Source organism: Protobothrops mucrosquamatus, unplaced genomic scaffold (assembly GCF_001527695.2).
Source record: "Protobothrops mucrosquamatus isolate PMUCROS unplaced genomic scaffold, P.Mucros_1.0 scaffold822, whole genome shotgun sequence".
In the NCBI taxonomy this organism is placed as follows: domain Eukaryota; kingdom Metazoa; phylum Chordata; class Lepidosauria; order Squamata; family Viperidae; genus Protobothrops; species Protobothrops mucrosquamatus.
This window is the reverse complement of record NW_015387083.1, coordinates 211,416-238,283: the sequence shown is the minus strand read 5'-3', so window position 1 is coordinate 238,283 and position 26,868 is coordinate 211,416. Positions and strand designations below refer to the sequence as shown.

General features: G+C 36.3%; 1 protein-coding gene across 1 annotated transcript in view; it reads left to right on the top strand.

Moving 5' to 3' along the window:
- SLC49A4 (solute carrier family 49 member 4) overlaps positions 1–26,868 on the top strand; it is an 89,427-nt gene that overhangs the window by 39,738 nt on the left and 22,821 nt on the right. The window contains exons 5-7 of the mRNA XM_015818916.1: positions 276–405; positions 16,058–16,166; positions 17,877–17,944. Coding sequence (XP_015674402.1) covers positions 276–405; positions 16,058–16,166; positions 17,877–17,944 — 307 coding nt within the window. The remainder of the gene's footprint in view (positions 1–275; positions 406–16,057; positions 16,167–17,876; positions 17,945–26,868) is intronic.

Below are 26,868 nucleotides of genomic sequence, written 5' to 3'. Positions count from 1 at the left end.
CATTTTATTCCATTTCTGTGATGAATGCCAGTTACTGCTATTGTTTATTGAAAGGATAGGTGATGAGACTGACAACGATTGTTCAGTGAATGGGGACTGCAATCAGACAATATTTGTATGGTCGTTCCATGAATCTAGTAAGCTGCTTTCCAGATCATGTTCTCTGTTGTTCCCCTAGCATTTTAAAACATGTTGGCAACATTTTTGGGCAATATATGTATATTTTATTATAATCCATTTTTCCCCCTCTGGTTTCTTTAATTGTGTCCCCATAGAATTTGGCATTGTGGCTGTGATATTCTCTGCAGCGCTAGCTTACTTCCCATCACGACCTCCGTTCCCACCCAGCGTGGCTGCAGCTAGTCAGAGGCTCAGCTATAGAAGAAGTTTTTGTAGGCTGCTCAGGTATGTATATGGTAGCTAAATTAGACAGAAAGTCAACAGAGTTTCTGCCTCTATTTATTTATTTATTTATTTGTTTGTTTGTTTGTTTGTTTACTTACTTACTTACTTACTTACTTACTTACTTACTTACTTACTTACTTACTTACTCCTTAAGCGTTATACCATGTTCTGCAGGAGTTTCTTAAATTTTGAAATTGTGGAATCTCATTTAATTAGTATGGCACAACATGTAATATAGTATTTCTTACATTAAGTGTTAACTTGAAGTGGTTACGGACAAGGGTATCTATAGACACCATCGCTGACTATAGGGGGCGAAATCTTGGCCCCCTCAGAGAGGGCACGCAACTTGGGAGTCCTCCTGGATTCGCGGCTGACATTGGATGACCATTTGTCGGCCGTGACCAGGGGGGCGTTTTATCAGGTTCGCCTGATTCACCAGTTGCGGCCTTTTCTGGACCGGGACGCCTTTTCTGGACCGGGACGCCTTGCGCACCGGGACGCCTTGCGCACAGTCACTCACGCTCTCGTCACCTCCCGCCTGGACTACTGTAATGCCCTCTACATGGGGCTCCCTCTGAGGAGCACCCGGAGGCTCCAAATGGTCCAGAATGCGGCCGCGCAGGCGGTGTTGGGAGGGACTCGTCGCTCCCACGTAACACCGCTGCTGCGCGAGCTGCACTGGTTGCCAGTGGCCTTCCGGGTGCGCTTTAAGGTGTTAGTTACCACCTTTAAAGCGCTCCATGGCATAGGACCTGGCTATCTCCGAGACCGCCTTCTGCCACAGATTCCCTCCCATAGACCGGTACGCTCCCACAGAGCGGGTCTCCTCAGGGTGCCGTCGGCCAAGCAATGTCGGCTGACGACCCCCAGGGGGAGGGCCTTCTCTGTGGGTGCCCCTACCCTCTGGAATGAACTACCCCCCGAGATCCGGACGATTCCGGATCTCCTTACTTTCCGTCGCGCCCTCAAGACATGGCTTTTCCAACAAGCGGGCCTGGCCTAGGGAGGATTTTAAATTGGGTTTATTTTTTAGAAAATTTTAACACCACAACTTTAAAATATTTGGTTTTAATTTGGTTTTATTTGGTGGGGATTGTGGGTATGTTCTTGTTTTAAATATGTTGTGAGCCGCCCTGAGTCCCGTCGGGAGAAGGGCGGGATATAAATCAAATAAAATGAAATGAAATGAAATGAAATAAATGTTAAAAGATTAAAAAAAAGGGAAATTCACATCAATAACCAACTGTGAGTAGAAAATAAAACAGGCACTACATTTATTATGTTTCCAAACAGTAGGTAATGCGTCTGTCTTTTCAGAATGGCAGATCCACGATGAAATTATTTTCTGTAAAACAAATTCTCAGGAAGATTAATTGATTACCGAGCGGTAATAAATGGTGGTGGTTTCTATGTTGTTGTTCTTTATATTCTTACAGTAATGAGTCCCCACCTTTTTTTCAGGGATGCCATTAACCGATAATTAATTTTCTGCTATTTGAATGTGTCACTTTAGTTTGCTGTTTACATGCATTTCTCTCAGTTCTCCTCTTTCCATCATCTACTTGCATATTTTGAGAGATCAAAGATGATTTCTAAATAGATTTATTGCAAACAACTTTTGCAATGTGGGTACAGAGACTGAACAAACTTGAATATTTTGGTTGATTAAGAAACAATCTGTTTGCTGCTTGGTTTTTGGTGATCGGAAACAGAATGAGATGATTGATATAAATTGTGCCCAATCCAAGATGCTGAAAAAGTGGCAATTCTATTTAGGACATTTAGCAATCTTACTCATATTGTCATCTGAGAGCCAGCATCCTGTCTGTCACCAAGCTGTGTTGTAAAAATGTTACTGTCAAATAAAAACCTGAATAACAACTAGAGCAGCAGGTAGAGTATAAAATCTCTACTGACATGACTCTACCTGAGAACTATGAAAGTACAGTAAAACGGACTTCTGATTCATGACACTGAATCTGAAATTCCTGTAAAGAGTGAATTATAAAAAAAATAACTTTACTAACCTTTTAATAATAATTAAATAATTGAGATTTAAATAGTACACATGTTTCTGGTTTTGAGGCTTTGATTAATGAAAAGCAGTCTAATTCATTGTTAACTACTTGAGTTTTATAGCTGTCCTCTAATCTACTTTATTTTCAATTTTTTTATTCACCTTGTCTTTCAGATACTTTTCATTAATATTTTTCTCCGAAACAGTACTTTAGAAGTAATCCACTCATAGGGGAATTGCTTTTACCTGACCAGATAACGCATCATATGTATTCAGTGCACTATAATATAGTGCAGNCATTTTATTCCATTTCTGTGATGAATGCCAGTTACTGCTATTGTTTATTGAAAGGATAGGTGATGAGACTGACAACGATTGTTCAGTGAATGGGGACTGCAATCAGACAATATTTGTATGGTCGTTCCATGAATCTAGTAAGCTGCTTTCCAGATCATGTTCTCTGTTGTTCCCCTAGCATTTTAAAACATGTTGGCAATATTTTTGGGCAATATATGTATATTTTATTATAATCCATTTTCCCCCCTCTGGTTTCTTTCATTGTGTCCCCATAGAATTTGGCATTGTGGCTGTGATATTCTCTGCAGCGCTAGCTTACTTCCCATCACGACCTCCGTTCCCACCCAGCGTGGCTGCAGCTAGTCAGAGGCTCAGCTATAGAAGAAGTTTTTGTAGGCTGCTCAGGTATGTATATGGTAGCTAAATTAGACAGAAAGTCAATACAGTTTCTGCCTCTATTTATTTATTTATTTATTTATTTATTTATTTATTTACTCACTCCTTAAGTGTTATACCATGTTCTGCAGGAGTTTCTTAAATTTTGAAATTGTGGAATCTCATTTAATTAGTATGGCACAACATGTAATATAGTATTTCTTACATTAAGTGTTAACTTGAAGTGGTTACGGACAAGGGTATCTAATAAATGTTAAAAGATTAAAAAAAAAGGGAAATTCACATCAGTAACCAACTGTGAGTAGAAAATAAAACAGGCACTACATTTATTATGTTTCCAAACAGTAGGTAATGCATCTGTCTTTTCAGAATGGCAGATCCACGATGAAATTATTTTCTGTAAAACAAATTCTCAGGAAGATTAATTGATTACCGAGCGGTAATAAATGGCGGTGGTTTCTATGTTGTTGTTCTTTATATTCTTACAGTAATGAGTCCCCACCTTTTTTTCAGGGATGCCATTAACCGATAATTAATTTTCTGCTATTTGAATGTGTCACTTTAGTTTGCTGTTTACATGCATTTCTCTCAGTTCTGCTCTTTCCATCATCTACTTGCATATTTTGAGAGATCAAAGATGATTTCTAAATAGATTTATTGCAAACAACTTTTGCAATGTGGGTACAGAGACTGTACCCACATTGGTTTTTGGTGATCGGAAACAGAATGAGATGATATAAATTGTGCCCAATCCAAGATGCTGAAAAAGTGGCAATTCTATTTAGGATATTTAGCAATCTTACTCATATTGTCATCTGAGAGTCAGCATCCTGTCTGTCACCAAGCTGTGTTGTAAAAATGTTACTGTCAAATAAAAACCTGAATAACAACTAGAGCAGCAGGTAGAGTATAAAATCTCTACTGACATGACTCTACCTGAGAACTATGAAAGTAAAACGGACTTCTGATTCATGACACATCTGAAATTCCTGTAAAGAGTGAATTATAAAAAAAATAACTTTAATAACCTTTTAATAATAATTAAATAATTGAGATTTAAATAGTACACATGTTTCTGGTTTTGAGGCTTTGATTAATGAAAAGCAGTCTAATTCATTGTTAACTACTTGAGTTTTATAGCTGTCCTCTAATCTACTTTATTTTCAATTTTTTATTCACCTTGTCTTTCAGATACTTTTCATTAATATTTTTCTCCCAAGCAGTATTTTAGAAGTAATCCACTCATAGGGGAATTGCTTTTACCTGACCAGATAATGCATCATATGTATTCAGTGCAGTATAATATAGTGCAGATTTCATTATCTTGAGGGCAGACATATTTTACCTAGTACTTTTAGGGGTGGTTATTGTGTGAATATATTCACATGCAGTATTATTTGTTGGAAACGTAAAACTTAACGAAGACTTAGGCATTATTGATCAGATAAGTGGGTTTATAAAGGAGTTCATTTTTAACTAATCATACTATATAAGCTCATTTTAGCCAGAAAACATAGATGTCTGGATAAACAGTATATCTGTTTCACACTTAAAAATTGAAATTGCTTTGAATTTTGGCTTATTATTTACAAATAGCACTCACTGCCTCCACTGACTTTTTATGGCCCCGGGAGCAATTAAAATAACCTAGAATTTCTGCAACTTTGTTTTGTTTACAGCCGTATCTCAATTGAGATTCCCAGCTAATAAATCAGAATGCAATGCCAAAGTTGTTTTTAGCTTCTTATTCTTTCTGAAGCATATAGCCAGAAATTCTAGTTTGGACATAATGATAAATAAATCTAGAATTTATATTTAGCCACAGATTTCCCACATAATTTCAGTTTATGTGTGCACCAGTCTTAGATTCCAGGGTGCTAGCAAAAAATTGCACCATTTCAAGCTAGGAGGCGCTATTGCTGTGGTGAAGATCATGTGTATCTGTTTTGAATGCAACTTGCTCAGTGTCCTGTTCTTCCGACTGTTCAATATATTTCCTCCAGGAGATCAAGGTGACGTGCATTCTTCTATTCCTTTTTTAAAAAAACTTCACAATAACTCTGAAGTAAGAATTCCCCCCCTAGACTGGAGATTGTGACTGATCCAGTATAAAATATATACCTAATGGGGATTTAAACCTGGATCTCCCCATTTTAGTTCAGTATTCTAAACACTTCATAGAAGAATATGAATCAGTATCAGCATTGATGGCAACTTTGCAGCATCAATATGAGAAACGGTATTTTTATTGCTATGTCAGCCCACAACAAATTACCGTAGGCTATGCATACTGTACTTTTGATGAATCTCATAAAGCAGTTTGCACAAAAGTATTACATTATTAAGCATTAATAAAATATTTAATAAAACAATAAAGGTAGGTTGGGGGGAAGAATGCCAAAATTTCCCTGGAGCAAGATTAAAAAAAATAATTATGTTGGGTTTTTTTAGTTTTAAGTCAGTAGAAGGTTTTATACTTGTTGGCCTGCATTATATAGCTATTATGTGCACATCATGTATTAAAGAATCATACTATTTGACTGCACTAATTCTCCTTGTCACATAAACATTTTATTGAAGGTAATCAATCATATTGAACCATCAGTGCGCCAGGTATTGTACATAATAGATGCAGACAGATATAACCAACAAAGCACAATGAGAATGTGTTTTCATTAGAAGGAAGAGCATTTATCCAGTTACGCTTCAGAAAATTCAGTTGTCATAAACCTACTGCACATAGTAGCTGTAGCCTGAAGATCTTGAAATGAAGCATATTTAAAATGGTCATCACCATTCTCAAGTAATGCCCCAGAAAAAGACCTCTTGTTTAGACTCAGGTTGACATGAATATCTCCCATTGATGTCACTAAATCAGAAAACCAACATAATCTGAATCAGCCACAATATTTCCCCCCTGCTTTTACATGGAGACAAAAAAAAAAAAAGCCAGCCACTAGTTTGCTTCATCTTCTTTCATATTACAATCAGAGCAAGAAAGTTAGATGACAGGAAGTAATACTATCTAGCCTAACGCTCCTAAAACTTTGCAGTCAGGTCAGATATTTAATCCAGGAGTTAATTCTGAAAGAGAATGTTACTGCCAGTTACTCCATCTTTTTCAATGCTTCTGCTAGGACCATGCAGAAATTCTGTTGGTGATCTGTCTATCCCACCGCTTAACAGTATTTTTTTTCCCAAATTAGCTTGACTTGTCTTGGGGACAGTATTCAGCTGGCCTAGACTTCTCACATTCATGCTGAGGCTGCACATCAGGAACAGCTGAGTAGTGTCTTCCATAGAAACCTTTTTACCCCACACATACAGCAGAGCTTATCTAAATGTAACTAGACAACTCGTGAACTATTGGGTCATCTTTCTTTCCATATATCATATAGTCTGGAACCATTTCCCTTCCATTCATGAACCTCAGCGAAGCTTCTCCTCCTCTTCCTCTTCCTTCTTCTCCTTGACTGACCTGTGGAACTGCCTGCCACTTTGCGGGGGTGGGGAAAGAGAGGGAACAAAGGAAGTCAGAGACCGCAAGGAAAACTGCACTGCCAATCCCCATCCCAGCATGTCCCCAGCATGTCTTCCTTCAGGGAGGAAGAGGGCTTATCTATCAATCATTCGTAGCTCCCAGCTAATCCTTTGATACCAGCACATATTCAGTCACTTCATTCTTCCCTTGCTGCCCACAACTGTTAAAGCCATATCAGGTTTTGGCCTCAATTCCAAGGCAACCAACTGCTGCTTCCCCAGCAGATCTTGCCACCAACTGATTGGGCACAGGGGCCAGAGAGAGGCAAGAAAGAGGTAGGAATATGCTCCTCCCCTACGACTTTGCAGCAGCCACAACTTTGTGAATACCACTCGTGTGAAGTTCCTTGAAATTTTAATTTTACATGTGTAATGGATCCCAGATTTTGGACACATTCTTTACATTAACCTGTTTGAAGTACCTTGATTCAAAAATTGCTGTCCTATGATGCACCATTTTGCCAATTCAAGGTTACAAAAAGAGAAATAGACAGGTTTACTATATGGATATTTTGAGTGAATGGAATTGATGATCTGAGAGCGGAGGATCCTGTTATTTTGATTGTGTCAGGCTGAGTGTTCCCATGAATTTCTGCAAGTCTGGTGGCTTTCCTTAAATGTCTGTTGTAGTGGATTCAGATTCTTTTACTTTTCATGATTTATTGGCTTCAGTGGGAGGTACTCATTTTAATAAAGATTTATGGATTTTCTAAATAAACTTGGTGATTTTTCTGTCTCCTTAGTCAGTTTCTCTGTTAAAAGTCCTGACTAATTTGTGGAATACTGAAATAGCATGATTACACCCTGAAGCATTTTCTCCTCTTTTGCATATTAAGCCTCCTGTTTAATGAGTAGCTGAGGGTGATATTGAAGTGGTATGTTTAGATTTGTGTGGTCCAACCACAAAGCATATTTCTTTCTTTTGCTTGGAATACCTCTTACAAAAAGGGTGGATTAGTTTACTGAAAAGAGCTTTACCATTTAAAGAATAGCCATATTGGAATAGCCAAGGTAGGAATAGAATGATTTCAGAAAGTCAGATCTGCACGTCCCTAGTTACATGCAGATATATGTTGGGGGGGTGGGAATTATTGTTGATAGATATCTACTTTTCTAACAAATTATTTCAGTGGTTCTCCTCTTTCCTTCTCCTCCTCTTCTTCCTCCTCCTCTACCACCTCCTCCTCCACCTTCTTTTGTCTCAAAATTATTTTGTAATATGCTCAGAAGATTTTTTTTTCAATAAGATGCCACTAGAAGGCTGACAAGCCTCAGCAATATAGTTTGTCATGTAACTCGGGGAATAATGGGTAATTAAAGGTGAACAAACTGAGATTAAATACAGGTAATAGATTGAGGTTAACAGAAAATTTATCTCAGGCACCCAAATTCAACCTACCTTGAAAAGGCTTTCTCTATTTGAAAGATCAAGGTCATAGGTTGAAAGTCCTTTTTATTTTTCTGATTTATTTTATTGCCTGTATAATTTATAAAAGTAAAGAATGTTTGCATAATTTCGTTTAATGCCAACTATATATTTTGTTTCATTTGAACACAGTTACCCACATTATTGTTACATATTGTTCCAACTACTGCAGCACAATCTAAAGAAGAGTCTCCAGAAGTTTTATTTGATGAAATGTAATTGAATTATGACTTGCGTGCACACTACTGTGATCTTATCACTGTAATACTGCAAGATCCATATAGATTACCAATTACTTTTCAGACTCAACTCAAAATGTTGGTTGTTAGCCTTTAATGTTCTTAACAATTTAGAGCCTGGATGTCTTTTGTGGTTCTGTTTTGTTCTGACTCTGTATCTGTAGGTTATATATTTAATTAAATATAAATATTTAACATAGCTATAATTATCTCTATATGGTACTGTACACTCCAGAAGATCAATACAGCTTCCTGATTGTTGGATGGCTAAATGATGCAATACCTGTCTAATACCTGCTGAACATGCTGTCTAGGCTACCTCTGAGCTGCTGGGTTCAATTTAAGAGATTAACTGTAGTCTGTAAACAGATTGTTTGGAAGTCAAGAATGAAATATTACCAGTACTATTCAATATGTCCACAAGGATCAGTTAAGGATATTCTGCTTGTGGTCTCAAAGGTTGTTTGGCTTCCATTATGAGTATTGCTTTCTCAGTGCCAGTGCACCAATTATAGAATTTCTCTTGAAAGAAGTATGCTTCATTCATCAGAAAATATAAAGATATAATATTGGATATATCAAAAGGTGTTTCCACATTAAAGTTATATACATATAAATATTGAATGGTGAATGCTTTCAAACTCTTTCGCCTAGTTTCATTCATTCTTGGATTTGAATCAGCTTAGAATCTGTATTCTTTCTATATATTTTGGTTTAGATGTCTATTTTTGTCAACTTTCTCTGAAAAAAAGGAAGGATACTGAAAAGTGGTTATCCTGGGTAGTAAATATATAATATATTGATCCTCATAGACATTATTGCTGTGAGGAATTGTGAACCGTATAGCAGAAAGAGCACACAAATTGAAACTGCCTGATTACTCTAAATGGAATGAGACAGATAACACAAACCAGGTGTGAAAAGAGTCAATATATGGGCACAGTAAAGGACATTGTTTATGTTAGAGGGTGCTAGTATCAGCATAAAGGGCAAGCTTGAGGTCTCTTTAGAAAAGTAGAATTCAGTATTAAAGTCCCTGCATGTTCTTATCTGATTCTGCATTCCAGCTGTAAAGTTCATGTTATAATTTACATTACTTTTGTATTCCTTGTGCATTATTTTTAAAGATATATTAAAAATATTATTATATTTGGGACTTCAGAACTCTTGCATTCCTTTGGCAAGGAGACCAGTGATCACAGTAGTTGTGCATGCCAATAATATATATTTTATAGCATCTAGCTCCAAACCTTTTGGTTCTTTATTTAGTGGGCAAGTTTGCCACAACATCTACAGAATTCTTCCAAAGGGACACAAGGGTTATTCAGAAATATTTCCAGGAAATAACTGAGGTGGGAACTGCATAGTTTCTTTATCTTTAGGAAGAAAGTGTCATTTACAGATCAATCATGGATCAAATAGATAAGTTTATATGTAGCTCAGAGTTGAATTGTGGAATTCTTGGTGGTCTCTGAGCTCAGTTATTTGTTTGCAGATGTTTTGTTACCAGACTATGTAACATCTTCAGTGCTAGAAGGGAATGGGGTTTGTTCTCTTTATATAAAGCAGGGGTGTCAAACTCGCAACGTCATGTGAGTGTCGTGACGTATCCTGATCTTTTTTCCATTAGCGGCAATGGGGTGGGCACGGTTTCGCTATAATGCATCTAGCCCGCGGGCTGGCAGTTTGACATCCCTGATATAAAGCAAATTGCCGTAGTGGTGCAGTGGTTAGAATGCAGTATTGCAGGCTAACTCTACCTGCTGCCAGGAGTTTAATCCTGACCTAGCTCGAGGTTGACTCAACCTTCCATCCTTCCAAGATTGATAAAATGAGAACCCAGATTGTTGGGTGTAATATGATGACTCTACAAACTACTTATAGCGGGCTGTAAAGTATTATGAAGTCTAAGTACTATATAAGTCTAAGTGCTATTGCTATTGCCCTGTCACTGGGTGGGGATTTCCTTGGTAATCTGTTGATTAAACTATTGTTTATTTTTTGATTGTGTGTCTGAATTAATACTTCCCTGATTAGGATCTTGTTTACTGCTTGTTTGTCTGGTGTTAATCCCTGTTTATTTGAGTGTTGATTGCTGCAGAGGAAATGTTCTTCTCTTTTTGTTTTCTTTTAGCTTTTTTGTTTCTTGAGTGGTGTGAAAATATTGTTTATTTCTGTGTGCCTGTTGATGGCTGATCTATGATCATCAGTTTCTCAATTGAAACATGGTTAAGTCTATCCCCATATTGTGTAATTAAGGAATTTCATCATGTCTTCTGGCTGCTAGTTGATGTTTATAGATCTGCTCTGCCAGTCTGCCTGTCTATTCTACATAATGGCTCTGTTACAGTCCTTGCATGGTATGTTGTAGATCAGTGTTTCTCAACCTTGACAATTTTAAGGCATGTGGACTTCAACTCCCAGAATTCCACAGCCAGCAATGCTGGCTGTGGAATTCTGGGAGTTGAAGTCCACATGCCTTAAAATTGTCAAGGTTGAGAAACACTGTTGTAGATGACTCCTGTTTTTTATTCTTGGGTTTTTTGGTCTACTCAAGATGTTTTGGAGAGATTTGGTTAATTTGTGTGCTGCGGTGATGTCATGTGATTATAATAATCTATTGGTCGTTTCTGAGATGTTTTTGATGTTTGGCAATATTGTTTTTTTCATAGCTAGTGTTGTGCTGTAGTAGTGGGTTGAGTCGTCAGACACATTTGATAAAGTTGCATGGATATCTATTTTGTTGAAAAATGTATAGGCAGTTTGTTTCCTTTTTTCTGGTTTTCTAAGTTGCTGCAGTGTGTTTGTGCTCATCAAAATAATGTTCCTACATAGCTTCTCTTGTGTTGAGTTGTTACTTTAGTAGTGGAGTACTTGGTTACTGTGGGTGGTTTTTAGATAGGCTTGTGTTTCTAATTTCCTCTACTGATGAGAACATGCATGAAAAGTAGTTTGTTGTTGTTTAATGAATTTTATTTCTTTGAAGATGTTGTTGATAGTTGCATGTGTCTTCTCTAGTTGTTCCTTTTTTATTAGGACAGAGGTATTATTTACATACTGGATCCATATTTTTGGTTGTGTGCATGGGAATATTTTTGTTTCCAGACATTGCATTAGTCTCTGCTCTGAAACCTGAATCTTTTGTTCTTCCAAGTTCAACATTGCTTATAACTGGATTCGGTATATCAGGGCTTCTTCTATTATAAGGGAAAAAATCCCATTCATTATTCATGTATTATGTAGTTTTGAATTTAATAAAATTATTTCCTTTGGCAAAACAACTGGTTAGGAAACATAAACTTACCATAATACCAAAACTTCCATGTGCATTCAGGGTTGATACCCACTGAATGATGTTATTGTATCCACAATAAAGAGCAAAGTCCTAAACACTGAATGAATATGCAGGCTAAAGCTTTATCTTGTCCTGCAGTTCTCAAATGTAAGCAGGTAATTTATACCATTCTAAGCAGATAGCAGCTTTTTGCTTATATATATATAAGTTATAGCAGCTTTTTGCTGCTTTCATTTACACAAAAGCTGATTCTTTGGGGCTTTTCTGTCAGCCATTGTTTATTTGATGGAATGAGGTTGATGAAAGAATTTCCCCAGCTTCCCTTTAGTGAGCATTGAAGGTGAATTGTTATTAGAAGAAAATTTTGCATCCCTCTGAGTGATTTTTTTGGATCTTGTTTGCAATTTCAGCACTTTACATTAGTTAGCATTTTTTATAAATATGAAATAGTACTATCTTGCATCAGATCATCCGTTTTGAGTATGCTATAAATATAACAGTGTCCCTTTAAAAAGTTTGTGTGAAAATGCCTCACTTAAATGAAGCTATGTTTCTTTCTTTCTCATATGTGTTTTGTAGGTCAGAGCCATTATTTATTTCAATAGGTTAAAGAAATTTTAGTAAAGGGCATTTTTACAGATAATTTGCTGCCTAGGACATATCTAAATTATTGATAACCTAATTCGGTGTATCTTTTTCTTTGAACTTATTTTGTTGAAAGTTTAAGAAACAGTCATATCTTTATTGATGGATGAATAATGGAAGTTACCTGCCAAAAATGTACTTTCTCTGCTTCTTGTTCCATAGAAGAAAACAATGTAAAAAAAATTGTTCAACCAACCTAGAAATAAGGGGAAATTTCCTGACAGTTAGAACAATTAATCAGCAGAATGACGTCTCCAGAGGTTGTGGGTGCTCCATCACTGGAGGTTTTCAAGAAGAAATTGGACTGGACATTTGTCTAAAATAGTGTAGGGTCTCCTGCTTCAGCAGGGCGTTGGGCTGAAGATCTCCAAGCCCCTTCCAACATTGTTATTCTGTTCTTTTTGTACTGTATCTACTACTACACCTAGTGATTGGATGATAAAACCTCTGGTTTCTGCTGTTCATTCCTATACTCTGGTTTCTTAATTCATTTTATTATTTTGTAATTTATCCAATATATACAAAACAATATGGACAAAATACCAGATCTGGCACAGTGGCACACAATCTTTACATGCCCTCCTCAAGTTCTTTTGCACTTTCTTATTTGTTGTAATGGGGTGCTCCTAGGAGAGATGAACCAAAAATGCTGGATTGTACATCAGGCGTATGTTTTCCCAACAGGGTCACTCAAGAGATGAAGGTCATTCCAGTTGTCCAGTTAAAGCAAACAGGCACCTTTGCTGGGCAGCAATCATATAAGAACATGTCAGTGGAGGATGATCACTATAGTAACAGTGACCAAGATATCATTTCATACTGCATAGAAGAATGGTAAAGCACTCCTATACTTGACCAAGAAAACCACAAGCATAGATAGGATAAAGTGATTGATGATCAAAGCAGGATGATAGGGTCCTTTGGCTGGAGGGCACTTAATATGCTATTGATGAATAGCTAAGGATCGATCCTTTGGGGTATTAATGGGGTTTATCATGTGGCTATCTTAAAGACTTTGGGATAACTAGTTGCTGATGTGCAGGAAAAGAAAATCTGAAGTTGCAATAACTGAATTATAGTAGGAACATGGAACATAAGAACATGGAAAAGCTCAACACAATGAAAGGTGAAATAAAACAATTGCATGTTAACATATTAGACAAGAGTGAATTGAAATGGTCTAAAAATGGACACTTTCAGTCAGATTATATTATTTACTATTTGGGACACAAAAAGCAAAGGTGTGGCATTTCTTTCATCAGAAGGATATAACAAATACAATATTTGGATACAGTGCAATCAATGATCAGATAATTTCAAACACGCTTCATTATGCTCCAACTACTGATGTAGAAGAAAAGAAATTTGACAAGTTTTATATGATCAAGTTCAGTTTGAAATATACGGAACAGGGAAGTCAAAAACATATTTGGATTGTTTGGCTTAAGAAATCAAAATGAGGCAGAAAATAACTTATCAATTTCTGCCAAGCCAATTATCTTTTCATTGCTAACATAGTCTTCCAATAACCAAAACAGTGTCTGTATACATGAATATTGCCAGATGGAGTAGATGGAAATCAAATTTACTATATCATTAGATAAGGAGGCAGTAAAGACAAGGCCAGGGACTGACTGTGCAACAAACTGTTCATGTGCAAGTGTCAAGTAAAACGAAAGATGAAGAAGAAAAAACCCTGCCAGTTTCCACAACACGATCTTGACCACATATACACCATTTTCTAGCAAACATCAGGAACTATTTTGAAATCACTTGTTGAGATGAGCAGCTGTAGAAATCGAATGTACATATGTACCCCCAGGATATTATCTACATATTTTTCTTTCATTTCCTTGTAGCATGATAAATATTGGCTCAGTTTATATATCAAATGGATGAAATATTTGTGGCTTATGAGCATTTCATATAATGCTGATTTTTCAAATTTTGCACCATATCCAAATACAGGGAACAATAAGGTGTGGGGCTATTTTGTGCAACCATTAAAATCACACGCTGAGAACAGATTATTGAAGGAGAAGTATAGTTTATCTCTATGCAGTCTCTTTATAAATTTGTTCCCTCTGTGTGGATATCTTACCCAGGCATTTAATAAGTTGCAATATAGTGTATCTTTGCCTGAAAGGCCACAGATATACACACAGATAACTACTTGCAACCTCAAATCGGATCATTTAGGACAGGCATGTCAAACTGCCAGCCCACGGGCCGGATGCATCACACCGGAACCACGCCCACCCTATTGCCAGCAATGGGGAAAAAGTCGTGATACGTCGTGCAACGTCACGTGACGTCGCGAGTTTGACATGCCTGATTTAGGACAAGCCCCCTCCCAACTGTGTTTACAAGCTATGAATCTACAGGTGCTTTTTATTCTGGATTGTCCAGAATAAGAACAATTGAGGACCTCATGGCAGCACGGCAGAACACAATTCATGTTGCTAGTTTCTGGGCAAGATCTGTTTAACTTGTACATATTTTAATATTGCATTTTATATTTTATCTTGTAGACTATGCCTTGTTTTAATTGTGGTGTTTCTGACACAAATAAACAAACAATTACAGGAGGGTGAAGTGAAGAAGAAGAGCAAAATGCTACCTGATACTATCGCCCAACTATATCGCAGCCCATAGAGGTAGTCCTCGGCTTAAAATAGTTTGTCTAGTGACCGTTCACAGTTACAGCAGCACTGAAAAAGTAACTTATGACCATTTTTCACACTTATGACCATTGCAGCATTCCCATGGTCATGTGATGAAAATTCAGATGTTTGGCAACTGACTCATATTTATGATGGTTGCAGTGTCCTGGTGTCATGTAAATCGCCTTTTGTGACCTTCTGACAAGCAAAGTCAGTGGGGAAGCCAGATTCACTTAACCGGGTTGCTAACTTAACAACTGCAGTGATTTACTTAACAACTGTAGCAAGAAAGGTGGTAAAATGAGACAAATGTCTCACTTAGCAACATAAATTTTGGGCTCAATTGTGGTCGTAAGTTGAGGACTACCTGTATGTATCTCATGGGTGATTGTAAGGAAGATCCTCTTGAGAGGGAATACAAATGGAGCAGCAGGCAGGAGTGTATTCTTCATTTATTGTTCAGACTGATGCATACTTAAAGAACTGAGATATGTATGTCATATAAACAGTAAATGAAACTGAAAAATGTTGTTTAAATGCACAGCTTTTATCAGCTATTGAACTGGTTCTCGTTGTTTCTACATGTGGTAGTATTCAGATAGTTCAGTAAAAAGCCAATGTAAATTCTTTCAACCGTGAAACAGAACAGAAGCTGAACTCAAAGTATGAAAGAGAAACATATTTTACAAATCATATCTCTGAAATGTGGTTAATCCTTTTCAAACACCATAACTGAAAACAAGAGCCTGACAACAGCAACATTAAGTAAAACATCAAAATATTGTATTAATTGGTTTTGCCTCAGCAGATATACTTTAATTGTACACAGTCATGTTCCTGAAGTGAGCCAAAGATAATTTAGACTAAATTGCCTGTTAGAATGCTGTATTATCCACATGTAGCCTCCAGGAAAATATATATATATATCACTCAAGTGTTGCTAAAAAAGAACATTATTTAAATATGATTGCTGCATCATAACTCCAAATAAACTAAACAAAATTTCACCATCTGTAACTTTAGTGCCTGTTATGTCCTTGAGGATTCATCGGAGAAGAAAAATATTGCAATGAAATTTGATCTCTTACTTTTGAAAAACCTGTTTATTATTATTTTTCTTTTACTTTCTAGCAATCCCCGGTTTTTGATGATTGCTCTGGCCTATGCAATACCACTGGGAGTTTTCTCAGGATGGTCTGGTGTTCTTGATTGGATATTAACTCCAGTTCACATCAGCCAAGTAGGTGCACTTTTGTGTCTCTGTGGGTGTCAGTGTCTGTGTTTTTTTTTTATGGTTTGCTGACAAAAGATTGGTTTTGTGATTTAGAATTTAAATAACAAGCAGAATGACTGATGTTCTATGAAATTAAAAGTGGCATTGTAGAACCTGAACTTAACTGAGCTGCTTCATATCTGAATATTCAACTTTGGGGAAAGCCTGAACCTTAATTTGTTGGCCTCCAGGAGAGAGATGGTAATTTCAAATTTCATTGCTAGTTCACAAATGTGAATTTGAAAAACCAAAACTTTTCCATTAGCATGAAGACAAAGAACAAGAATAATTAGAGTGGCTTTATAGTTTGTTTCCTTAGAGCAGGCATGTCAAACTGGTGGCCCACGGGCCGGATGCATCACACTGAAACTGCACCCACCCCATTGCCAGCAATGGGGAAAAAGTTGTGATACGTCACGCGACATGTTGCAAGTTTGACATGCCTGCCTTAGAGGAATTCCACATAAAGTTTAGCCCAAGACTTTTTCATAAGCTATCCTCACATACAACTACTGGGTTTCCCCGAAAATAAGACCTATCCCAAAAATAAGCCCTAGCTTGATTTTTATGTGTCTTACATAAGACACATAAATAAATCTTACCCCAAAATAAACCCTAGTTAAAACCCCACCCACTCCATCCCACTGTGGTTGCACGGGGTTAGATTGGGAGGGGGAGCAGGGGGTAGAAAGCCTACCAAACTAGTCTGTTGGGGAACGTAGCTGATTGCATAGCACTGGAGTGGGAAGTTTAACTTTGTTATAGTGTAACTCTTTGGAGGGAATTTCACACTTGGTTTCACTTTTGACCTTGTCAGTACTATGTAACCAATAAACATATTCTTTGAAACCTCTTGTCTCAGAGTTCTGATTCATTTCGTTTCATCTATCTTGTCACATTGGACCTTTTGAATTCAAGAACCTCCCCAAATGCATATTAGAGGCAGAGCTTTGTAGAGAAGTTTTAATCAAGAACAGAATGAAGTACAGATTTCTATCTAATTGAGGTAGAAATCACCCAGAATTGCTTCAATCATGCTGTGTTTGTGCTTTTGTCTCAAGCTGGAGCAAATAGTAGTATTTTCAGGGTATTAAAAATAAATAGCTGGATATCATAGATGGAATAAAGAAGAAAAAAATGGTATCTATTGAAATAGGCATTATTTTTAGAAAGTTAAAGAAGGAAAGTGGCAGAAAGATTTTTTTTTAAATATCAACAGATCATATTCTTAATGTTTAATATTGAAACCGATTGGGAGTAGATCTAGAGGTGTCTACAGGATCTGATGCTTTCATCAAATTGATGAAAACAGTCTGAAATGGAAGTTCTACCCCTTTTGTATGTGAATGCAATGTCACAATGCACATATGAAAGGAATAGACCGCTCCTTCCCCTTGTGGATGCCTCTGGTCAGACTGAAGTCAGCGTAAAAAGAATACATCTCATACACCAAGGGTGCTAACTTGTATTTGCTTTCTCAAGAGGGTTTTGAGAAAGCAGTCTTGAGGATCTTGAGAAAGAGCATCTGCGTTCTTAGATGGCTTAAAAAGAGATTAAGCAGATTACGTAATTGATAATAAGTCAGTCAATAGCCAAATAGAAACTTACTTTCAGGGCTGTAGTCCAGAATACTTATATACAAATAGCAAATATCAACCCAAAAAAAATTTTTTCCAGGTGGATGCAGGTTGGATTGGATTTTGGTCCATTGTAGGCGGCTGTGTTGTTGGCATAGCACTAGCAAGGTAAGCTTTACTTTTTTCCTCTCTTATTTTTCTTTAGCGAAATTGTCTTTTAGTTATCCTAAAATAATACCCCCTGAAATCATTTCCTCTCTCCCATGACAATTGTAAAAAAAATCATTTTCTATAGGTTAGAGATATATTCATCTTCTATCCAGAATAGTAATTTGTCATTTTTTTAAAAGTCCGTGAATGCTGAAAATCCCATTTGTTCAGTCATCAAACTAAGCAGGGTGTATTACTGTGTTTGAAAACTACTCTCGGTCCACTCCATCCAAAGGTGGAAGAATACTTAGATGAAGTAATGAAGGAACGATGGGTATTTTGCTCATGTTTTGCTTTCATCTCTTCCATTATAGTTGTGATTGATTCTTTGGGGAAATTGGATATTATGGGGTTGGTTTGAATGTTACGGTGAATTATTTAAACATCTTGTGAGAGTCTTGCTGTATTTCCATTACTATAAACCCCTGACTATATGTGAGTTGTGAACTTCTGAATATCATAACATCAAAGTGCTTAATACAAAAGATGTTTAGAAGTAGAGGATATTATAATGATTTGTTACATCTATCATTGGGTTCCCAAATTATATTAGCCATATAAATTGTTCAGCTTAATGAACTTTCATGCAGAAAGGAATTAATATAGTTAATAGTCCAAATAATATATGATTATGATCAAATGATGAAATCATGGCTGAATAAAGCACATATCCATAAGATGTAAAATGCCCTCATGGAACCTTTTTCTGAATTTCAGAAGAATAAGCCAGCTATAAATGTTCATTTAACCATAGCTTCTCTTTCCTTCCAAATCAGAAACTATGAATAATTATTCCAAGCTGGCAATGATCATAAGCCAGTTTTAAACTATGGTTTAAATTTAGCTTATTTTATTTGGAAACTATTGGTTGTAGTTCCTAATCTGGATATAATGGGAAGTGGTGATTAAATGTGGGTTTGCAGGCTCTCTTTCTTACCCAAAACGAAGAGTGAAATGGCAAAAAAAAAAGCTTATATGTGATTCAGTGTCACTCATATAAATGTATAGCTTAGCTTACGGGTAGCCAACTGCAGCCTGCTTTTTGCTACATAATGCTCTTTATAAACATAAGAGCTGGAAGCTGCTGCCATGGTTTTCCATCACACTTTAAAGTGTAAGTTTGAACATGGGTATATCACAAAGAAAAAAATTAAAAACCCTCTCCTCTTTTTGACAAAAACAAGCCCTGCCTATACTAGTTAAAGTGGTCCTTCACATTTTATGGCCTCAACTTCCCCTTTAATTTTATGTTCAAGGCCACAAACACAAAAAAATCATCCCCTACTTTTACATTCATTGTTTTAGAACTGAATATGATGAAACCTACAGAGCTGTGAAATTTTCCAGATCAGCATTTTGTAGCATGATATATTTGTTGCATATCTGATAACACAGAATTAATTTTAAGTTCTTTATAGTTTTTTGTATGTGTTTGTCTCTTTTTTTGAATGTGCCTTTCTTTTGAGATTATTTTCAGAAGTTTACCGAGAAACTATCTTTAGAAAGGCCTACTGTTTAAGCATCAAAACTAAACTAAATTAAAATATAAATACGGTAAGTGATAATGTTTGGTATGGTAGGTATGCTGACTTGAGTTGACAAAAAAAAATAAAGGCAGAATAAATCAAATAAATACCTTTTTAAGGATTTCATTTTCTTGTGCTTTTAATAACTAGTTGGTACCTTACATCTTTGTTTTGATTCTTGCTTTTTCCTCCTTTTTCATCAGACTTTGATCAGATTTTTTTCTTCAGGTTGATAAACTTTCAAAACTATGATTCAATATTTATTTTATTATTGTTTTAGTTTACAGTTTTAAGCCACTTGCACATTCTTGCACATGAAACAGGAATATTGTAAATAAATTAAGTGTAAACATGTGATTCCAATGAATTGATTTGATTCCAATGAATTGATTTGACTTGATGGCTGTTATATTGTTTACATTGGCATAATTGTAAAGTGCCTCATTATATCATATGGCTAACATAATATTTCCTAGGCTATAATTCTTGTTATTCTGCATAATTATCCTTTATCAAGGATTTTTTTCTATCTCTGGGTCAACAAAACTCCTTTAAGATCTATGGTATGAAAAACTCACACAATCCTCTAATTTCATGTTACCCTGAGCCTAATTTCCAAAGCCTTCTTAAAGTTCACATCAGAGCTATTTGTCCATTCTCTGGTGTCTTCTGTATGTGAGAAAGAGAAGAGCTTGTTGGAAGGGAAAGAACTTTTAATAGTGAAAATGAGGAGTTAAAGAAAAATTTATATGCCTCTTCACCATCTTAGCTCCTCTGTGTTAAAGAAAACAAGATATGGAAATTGTGCAGATCATGATTTCTAGAATGCTTTCCAGACCTATTCAGCACTGGCCATAGGAAGCACCTCTGTTTTCTTTTATGTAGCAAACTTAAATGTTTGTGTGTGGGGGAGAGAGGGAGAGATTCCACTTTTCCTCCACTTTTCTGTGCATATGTGCTCCTTTCAGTGCGCAGGGTGAGTCCTTATGCACCGCTCTGTGTCAGAGACCAGAAGAAGGAAGGGAGAGGAACATTGCATTGAACAGCCAGCAATAGTCAGGGATGATCCCAAACAACTATCCTGCTAACATGTCTAGGAAGGACTTTATTCTGGATTGTTTTTCTCTTTAGCCCCAAGAGAATATGACTGATTTTCAGACTTAAGTCTTTTTTTTTGCTAGCTTTTTCTAGCCTCACCAAGTTTGGTCCCATTGGGTTGTTTTTTCGAAGAGTTGTCCTGTTGATGGATAGCTAGAGGGAGTTCCTCTATAATTTCTTTATATAATTTTCTTTCATTTTTCCATTCGGCTTGAAGGAATAACAATGGCATTTTCAAAAAGGAGACACTGCTTGCTTCAGTCACGGCCTCTGTTGGCCTGAAGCCTTGAATAAATTAGCCATGCTTGAAAAATGGTTGCTTTCGAACGTGTTTTTAAAATCTGTTTAAATGCATTTGCCTGTATTAAAATTAAAAGCATTATCGTGTTCACTCCTGGTGCTATATACTGTAGCAATAATTGCAGCATAGGGTTTTTTAGAAGTTTTATGTTTATGGTTGGTTGGGAGTTGCTAGTCTTAGTTTATGGATTAATAATCTTACTGAAGTAATTAAAATACATTACAGCTAAATAGAGAAACATAAACATGATGTCAGATTTGGTGGTAAAGTGTAAACTTCCCAGATGTGCAGAAAAACTGCACAATTGCCATATCCTTTTTTTTTTTTTTGAAACACATTTTATTGGTTTTTTAATTCTTAAGACAAAGTGCTTGAGACACACCATGGTGCTAGGGTAATCAAAAATCCAAAAACAAAAGATATATAAATGACTCAATCAGTACATCAAATATTCCCTCTCTATTTCCCTCAAATTGCTTAGTATATTTAAAATAGTCCATTTCTAACTTAAATTTCTATTAATCCTAAACCTGTTTTAGAGCTTTATACAATTACAATACCATAATCAAATTTAACTTGAAATAAACACATTATCAGTTCAAGTATCTCTTCCAAATATATCCTACTTCCTTAATTTTATCTTATTTATTTCTTCTTCCACTAATATCTCCCAATTAAAATAAAATATTGATCTATCCTATACATATCTAATTCATCAATCAATCAATTTCTTTAAACTAACAAAGTATTATCAACCTTAAATCATTTAAATCCATTAAACAAAATTCTAATTTCATCCAATTAATTATCATACCTAATAACATCCATATTATCAAACATACACATCATCTTATTAAAATAACATTCCATTAATTATTAGTTCAATCCCGATCTAAAACACCTCTTCAATTTTCTTCATTCCATTACATAATAGTTTTCATACAAATAAACCTAATATTCCAAAACATACATTCTTATTCTATTTAATATATATATTCTAATAATCACCCATTTTCCTTACTTCTAACTCAAAAACTTAGTCCTTAAATCAATCCGTAGTTCTAAAATGCCTTGAATCCAGTATGTATAGTTTAAGTTTCTCTTTTCAGTCTTATTCTAGGCTTCTTTTTATGCCAAGTAGGTTTCCATAACAGAGCTTCCCTTTCAGCCGATAGGTCTCTCTTTGTTGCTTGTAATACCATTTGAGACAGTAAAAAACCTCCTGTCCTCTGCATTGGACTTCTATTTCTTTTATCCTTGAGGCCTCGCTGCTTTAAAAGTTCAAATCTCACTCTTTGCTTTTTCTAATCCTCAAAAATGCAGATAAGATACTTGTAAGGTAAAATAAGTTCCTCTGCATTCTCAATGAAGTAATCTTTTAGTGTATTTTGGTTTGTAGAATAGTCAAATGTAATCTGAGAGTCAATTTTAAGATTTGAAGGAGAGTTTCTGGCTCTTAATTCTGTGGTAGTCTCTTTCATTGTAGCAAATTCCTCTTTAGTCTCCCTTAGTTCCTCTTCTGGTCTATTTTGGTTTGTAGAATAGTCAGATGTAGTCTGAAAGTTAGTTTGAGAGTTTGGGGTAGAATTGGCTCTTTGTTCTGTGGTAGTCCCTTTCATTATGGCACATATTTCTTCAGTAGCTTCATAAATCTTTTCCACTATAAGCTTACAGTCTAAGTGTGAGTAAAATTTCTCCATTTTAAAAGTGATTAAAGAAGATCCTTTCTTCTTTGTTTTTAGTGAAAACTGTAGTTAAGCAGTGTCCACCCCCTCAGTTCCCACAGCTGCATCATCTTATCTTTTCCAGAAATAGTTTGAAGGTCAGGTCCTTCTCTCCAAAGGATAATCCACAGTTGCAATATTAACTTTTCACCACTAGATGTCCTCAGTAAATAAAAAATCTTTTCCAGACACCATTTTTTTCCTTTTTCTATCTTTTGAAGAAAAAAGTGGAGAAAGAAATAATCTTCCAATATGAAATAATAATACAATTCAAAAAAGCGGGGTTTTTTCTGTATCCCAAAATGAATGAAAATAAAATGTAGTCTTTAAATTTTTTGTTCTCACGCCTTTCTTCCCACACATACAAAAGCTGCTTTTTCCAGATGGGGAAATAATTCCAACCAAGCTTTTACAGGCAATAAAAAAAACCAAATAGGGGAAAGAGAGGGGCAAAGAAGGTCTCACCCAGATCCTCCGCGGGGGGTCTGATACGCTTGGATGTAATTGTGGCTTCAGTGGTGCAGCAGGGTAATCGGCCATCTTGCAGGACGATCTTTGCTCTGTCGGCCCTAAGGAAATAGCTGGAGCCACGGGAGAAGCTGCTGCTCTCCCGCAGTCACCAGCAAGCCTCCTCTTCGGTGATCGCCCCTCCAGGGTGACTTTCGACCCACTAAGGGGTCTACCAAAGAAGAAAACCCGGGCGGACTGGAGACGAGTCCTCAGACACAACCGGCGTCGCCGCGTACCGGAACCGGAAGTTGCCATATCCTATTTTTTTTAAAAGGGGGGCATATTCCAACAGTACTATGTTGTCTGTATGTAGGTGTGGATTTACTATAAAAAAATAAACAGGAAAGGAGATGCAAGATTGCTAGGATTAGTTGTAACTGCATAGTTTCTTCTTTGCTGAAAATAAGGTATTTCTGACAAAATGTAGGTAAATATTTGAAGATTTCCATTTTACTGGCTATCTATTTCATTGTTCTGTACAGATTATATTCACTTTAATGCCTCATTATCAGTGGTTTCTGTTTTTGCGGGGGTTTTCAAGATGTAACCCCTGTGGATAACAAGGATTGAGTGTATGGTACACTGAGTCTCAATCCTTCATGCTTTTCCTCCTTCACATACAAGGACAACCGGAATTTTAAAGCATCTGACTATGATTTTAACAACTTGCAGATATCTTTAAACCGTGGGGTCAAGATAATCCATATCATTGAAAGCGTTGGATCGTTCCTCTATCAAAATAAAACTAATTTAGTTGGCTGTTGGATATAACTAACAGAGTTGGGTGGTATACTTTAAAAAAAAACCAGTTTCCTTATTTTACTTCTTTCAATGTTAAGGTTGCAGTGCTATACTTGAACGTATAAATATCTAAAAAATAGAGTTGCTTATTTAGACTTGCTAAATGAGATATCTGGTTGTTAGAGATCACAGCTCTTTGATAAAACATTCTCAAGGAAATGGAAGTAAGGGCACAGAATTACAACTATAAATATGTGCCTCTTATCGCTTTAAGTCAGCAAAGTTTTGTATCACATTGATTTTTCTTCTACCCGGTTACAGGTTCTTTTATACAAAGGATACTTCTTTCTCTTGCTGGTATATTGTAATGGGTGGCCGTTCTTTTTTAGCTTTATAATGATTCCTCTGCAGGTTTGCCAACGGAGTTTTATGTAAATTTTGACCTTTTGAGAGAAATTAATTACTCAAACATGTAGCTCAATTTTAGTAACAGACTATCCTTTTAATGTCTTTTTATCTGCTAACAAATGGTTTCCAATTCTGTAGCAATGCATACATTTTTGTTGACTCCAGCACTTCAAACTTTTTGTGCTTTAAATAAAAAGCTAACAGCCTCTTGCCAAATACCTCTTTCTGACTGAAAAAAATTACAAAACCTTCAAGCATAGAATTTTGAATGCAAAAAGAGTAGCGATTTATCTCTCTTGATGAATAACTCCCTTTCCTTAGATCTATTCAGCAATTTATCTGTATAAAATTAAATCGGTGTCTTTCCTGACTATCATCTGCTGAAAGTTTTAATTAGGAAAATTAGGTAATGACTTTTTGTCAGGTCCGACAGGCTCATGGATTTCTGTGATGGTCCTGTGACTTGAAGGCATCTTGGTATATTTTCTAATAATGTAAGTGTGGAAGTTTTGTTTTGTTTTGTTCCACTAGTTGCTAATTTGCTTAGTAGCTCTGGAATTTCCTCTGACAACACTAGTGGAGATTTATTCCATCCTACACTGGTAACTCAGTCCCAATTCTTCCACCACCCATTGTAATAAATTGCAATATAATTTCACTCACCTGGTGAGCATTATTTACTGGCTAAATGCAATCTATAAAGGACACTGCATTTAAACCTCTTTCCAGTTGGATGCTGCTGAAGCTATCATTTGGATGTCAAGCAAATCTCCGCATCTAATAGAAACGTTTGTGTCTATGGTACAAAATTATGCCTGTCAAAGGAAAGCGCAGTTGGAAAATGAGCTCTCAAATTTCATTATTTTGTTACCAGTGGTATATGGTGCCTTCCTCCACATGAGATTTATGCCACTCTCCTAACTCCAGACCAGAAATTTGAGATAATTTATATGGCATGTTTATGATTGAAGAGCCTTAGATATTTTAGGTGGCTGGTGAGTATTGTATGCCTTTCTTAGCCACTATGGAACGAAGCTAATTTGGGTTGGGAAAGGAAAAAAGAAAAAAGAAACTTTGGAAAGTGACACCCATTTTTTTTTCTTTACTTAAATTGCACAGCGTTGCAAAGCAACCTGATTCTCTCTTTTCCCCCCATGGCATTTTTCTTGTCATATTTCATAGTAGCCAGAATTATTTTTCAAGTTTTGTCCTTCATAGCTCAACATTTCCTTCAGCATTAAACTACAGCAAAGTCAAAATGCAGCAACTTTGCAACATAGGGTAATATCTATAGCAATAAGGAGAGGAGCTTACAGATTTAATTAAATTGTGAACTAAAAGATGCATACAAAGTGACGTTTTTAGCTCATGAAATACTGGTCCAAATTGAAGGGGTGACGGCAATATGCTCCTTGGTGTCCTGTAGTAGGAATTCAACTGCTTTCTCAGTGGAAGCTCAAGGTCAAGGGCTACATTGCAATTTGTGGGAAAGAAAAAAAGGAGGGGAAGAAATGAACAGCAGAAGTGATAAAGTGTGTGAGTGGAGAATAAATTAGAACTAGACCAGTTTTCTGAATGTTGGTTGCTAGATAGAGAAAAAGAGCAGAATGCTGTTTCTTAGGGCATATTATTAGCCTCAGTTGGAATGCAAGACTTGGTCTGAAATGGCAATTATTAATGCCAACATTGCTTGATAATTAAGGAAGTATTTCTCTGTATGTAATATTAACAAGAAGACATTGACTTCACACATGCAGATAGGAAATCTTACAACATGTAAAATAATAGAAGAAGCCACAATATAAAAAGTGAAAGACCACATCAAAAATAAAGTGAAAGAGAGATGAGTAGGGATGGAACAATTAAGGACAAATGAATATACAAGTCTTGAATGGATTGTGATACAGTAATTCAAAGTGACTTTCTCCAAATTTGTGTGCTTAAATGGGGTACTATCCTCCCCCACCCCCCGCCCCAACAGCAGATAGGGCTGAGAGAGATTCACTGGGCTTACATATCACCCAGTGTGTGCAACTTGCTAATATGACATTAAGAGACTTAAAATATGTAAAATTAAAGTGTCCATAACAAATCAATGCAAACAATTCATTATAATGCAAGCTGGTAAATTAATGCAAGCTGATAAATTGTCTTCTGTCCTTCAGCTGCCAGACTCAAAGTTCCTATGCCCTCCAAGTGCACAAAGTCAGAAGGCTGTCCCTTTTCAGTTCAGAAAATGTTAACTTTGTGTGTCTAGCCACTTTCTGCAGCTACATGAAGAAGGGACTTAATAAACATTGGACAAATAAAGCCTGATCATCTTTATGCTTTAAGGGTATGATGAAGGAGCATTTGGAAGATAGAATATGAACACAATGAAAGTTGATCTGGGTTACCTCTGTACTAGAAAGGATTGCTGGGGGCTATGGCTTGAAGTAACATAACATTAAAGGGACCTGACCACTTTTATTTAAGGACCCAAAACCTGAACTAGCTTTCAAAAATATTTATTGGGCTTCTCTGTACTCAGCTAGTTCAGGTTTTTGTATATTACAGGCCACCCAACCAATCAGA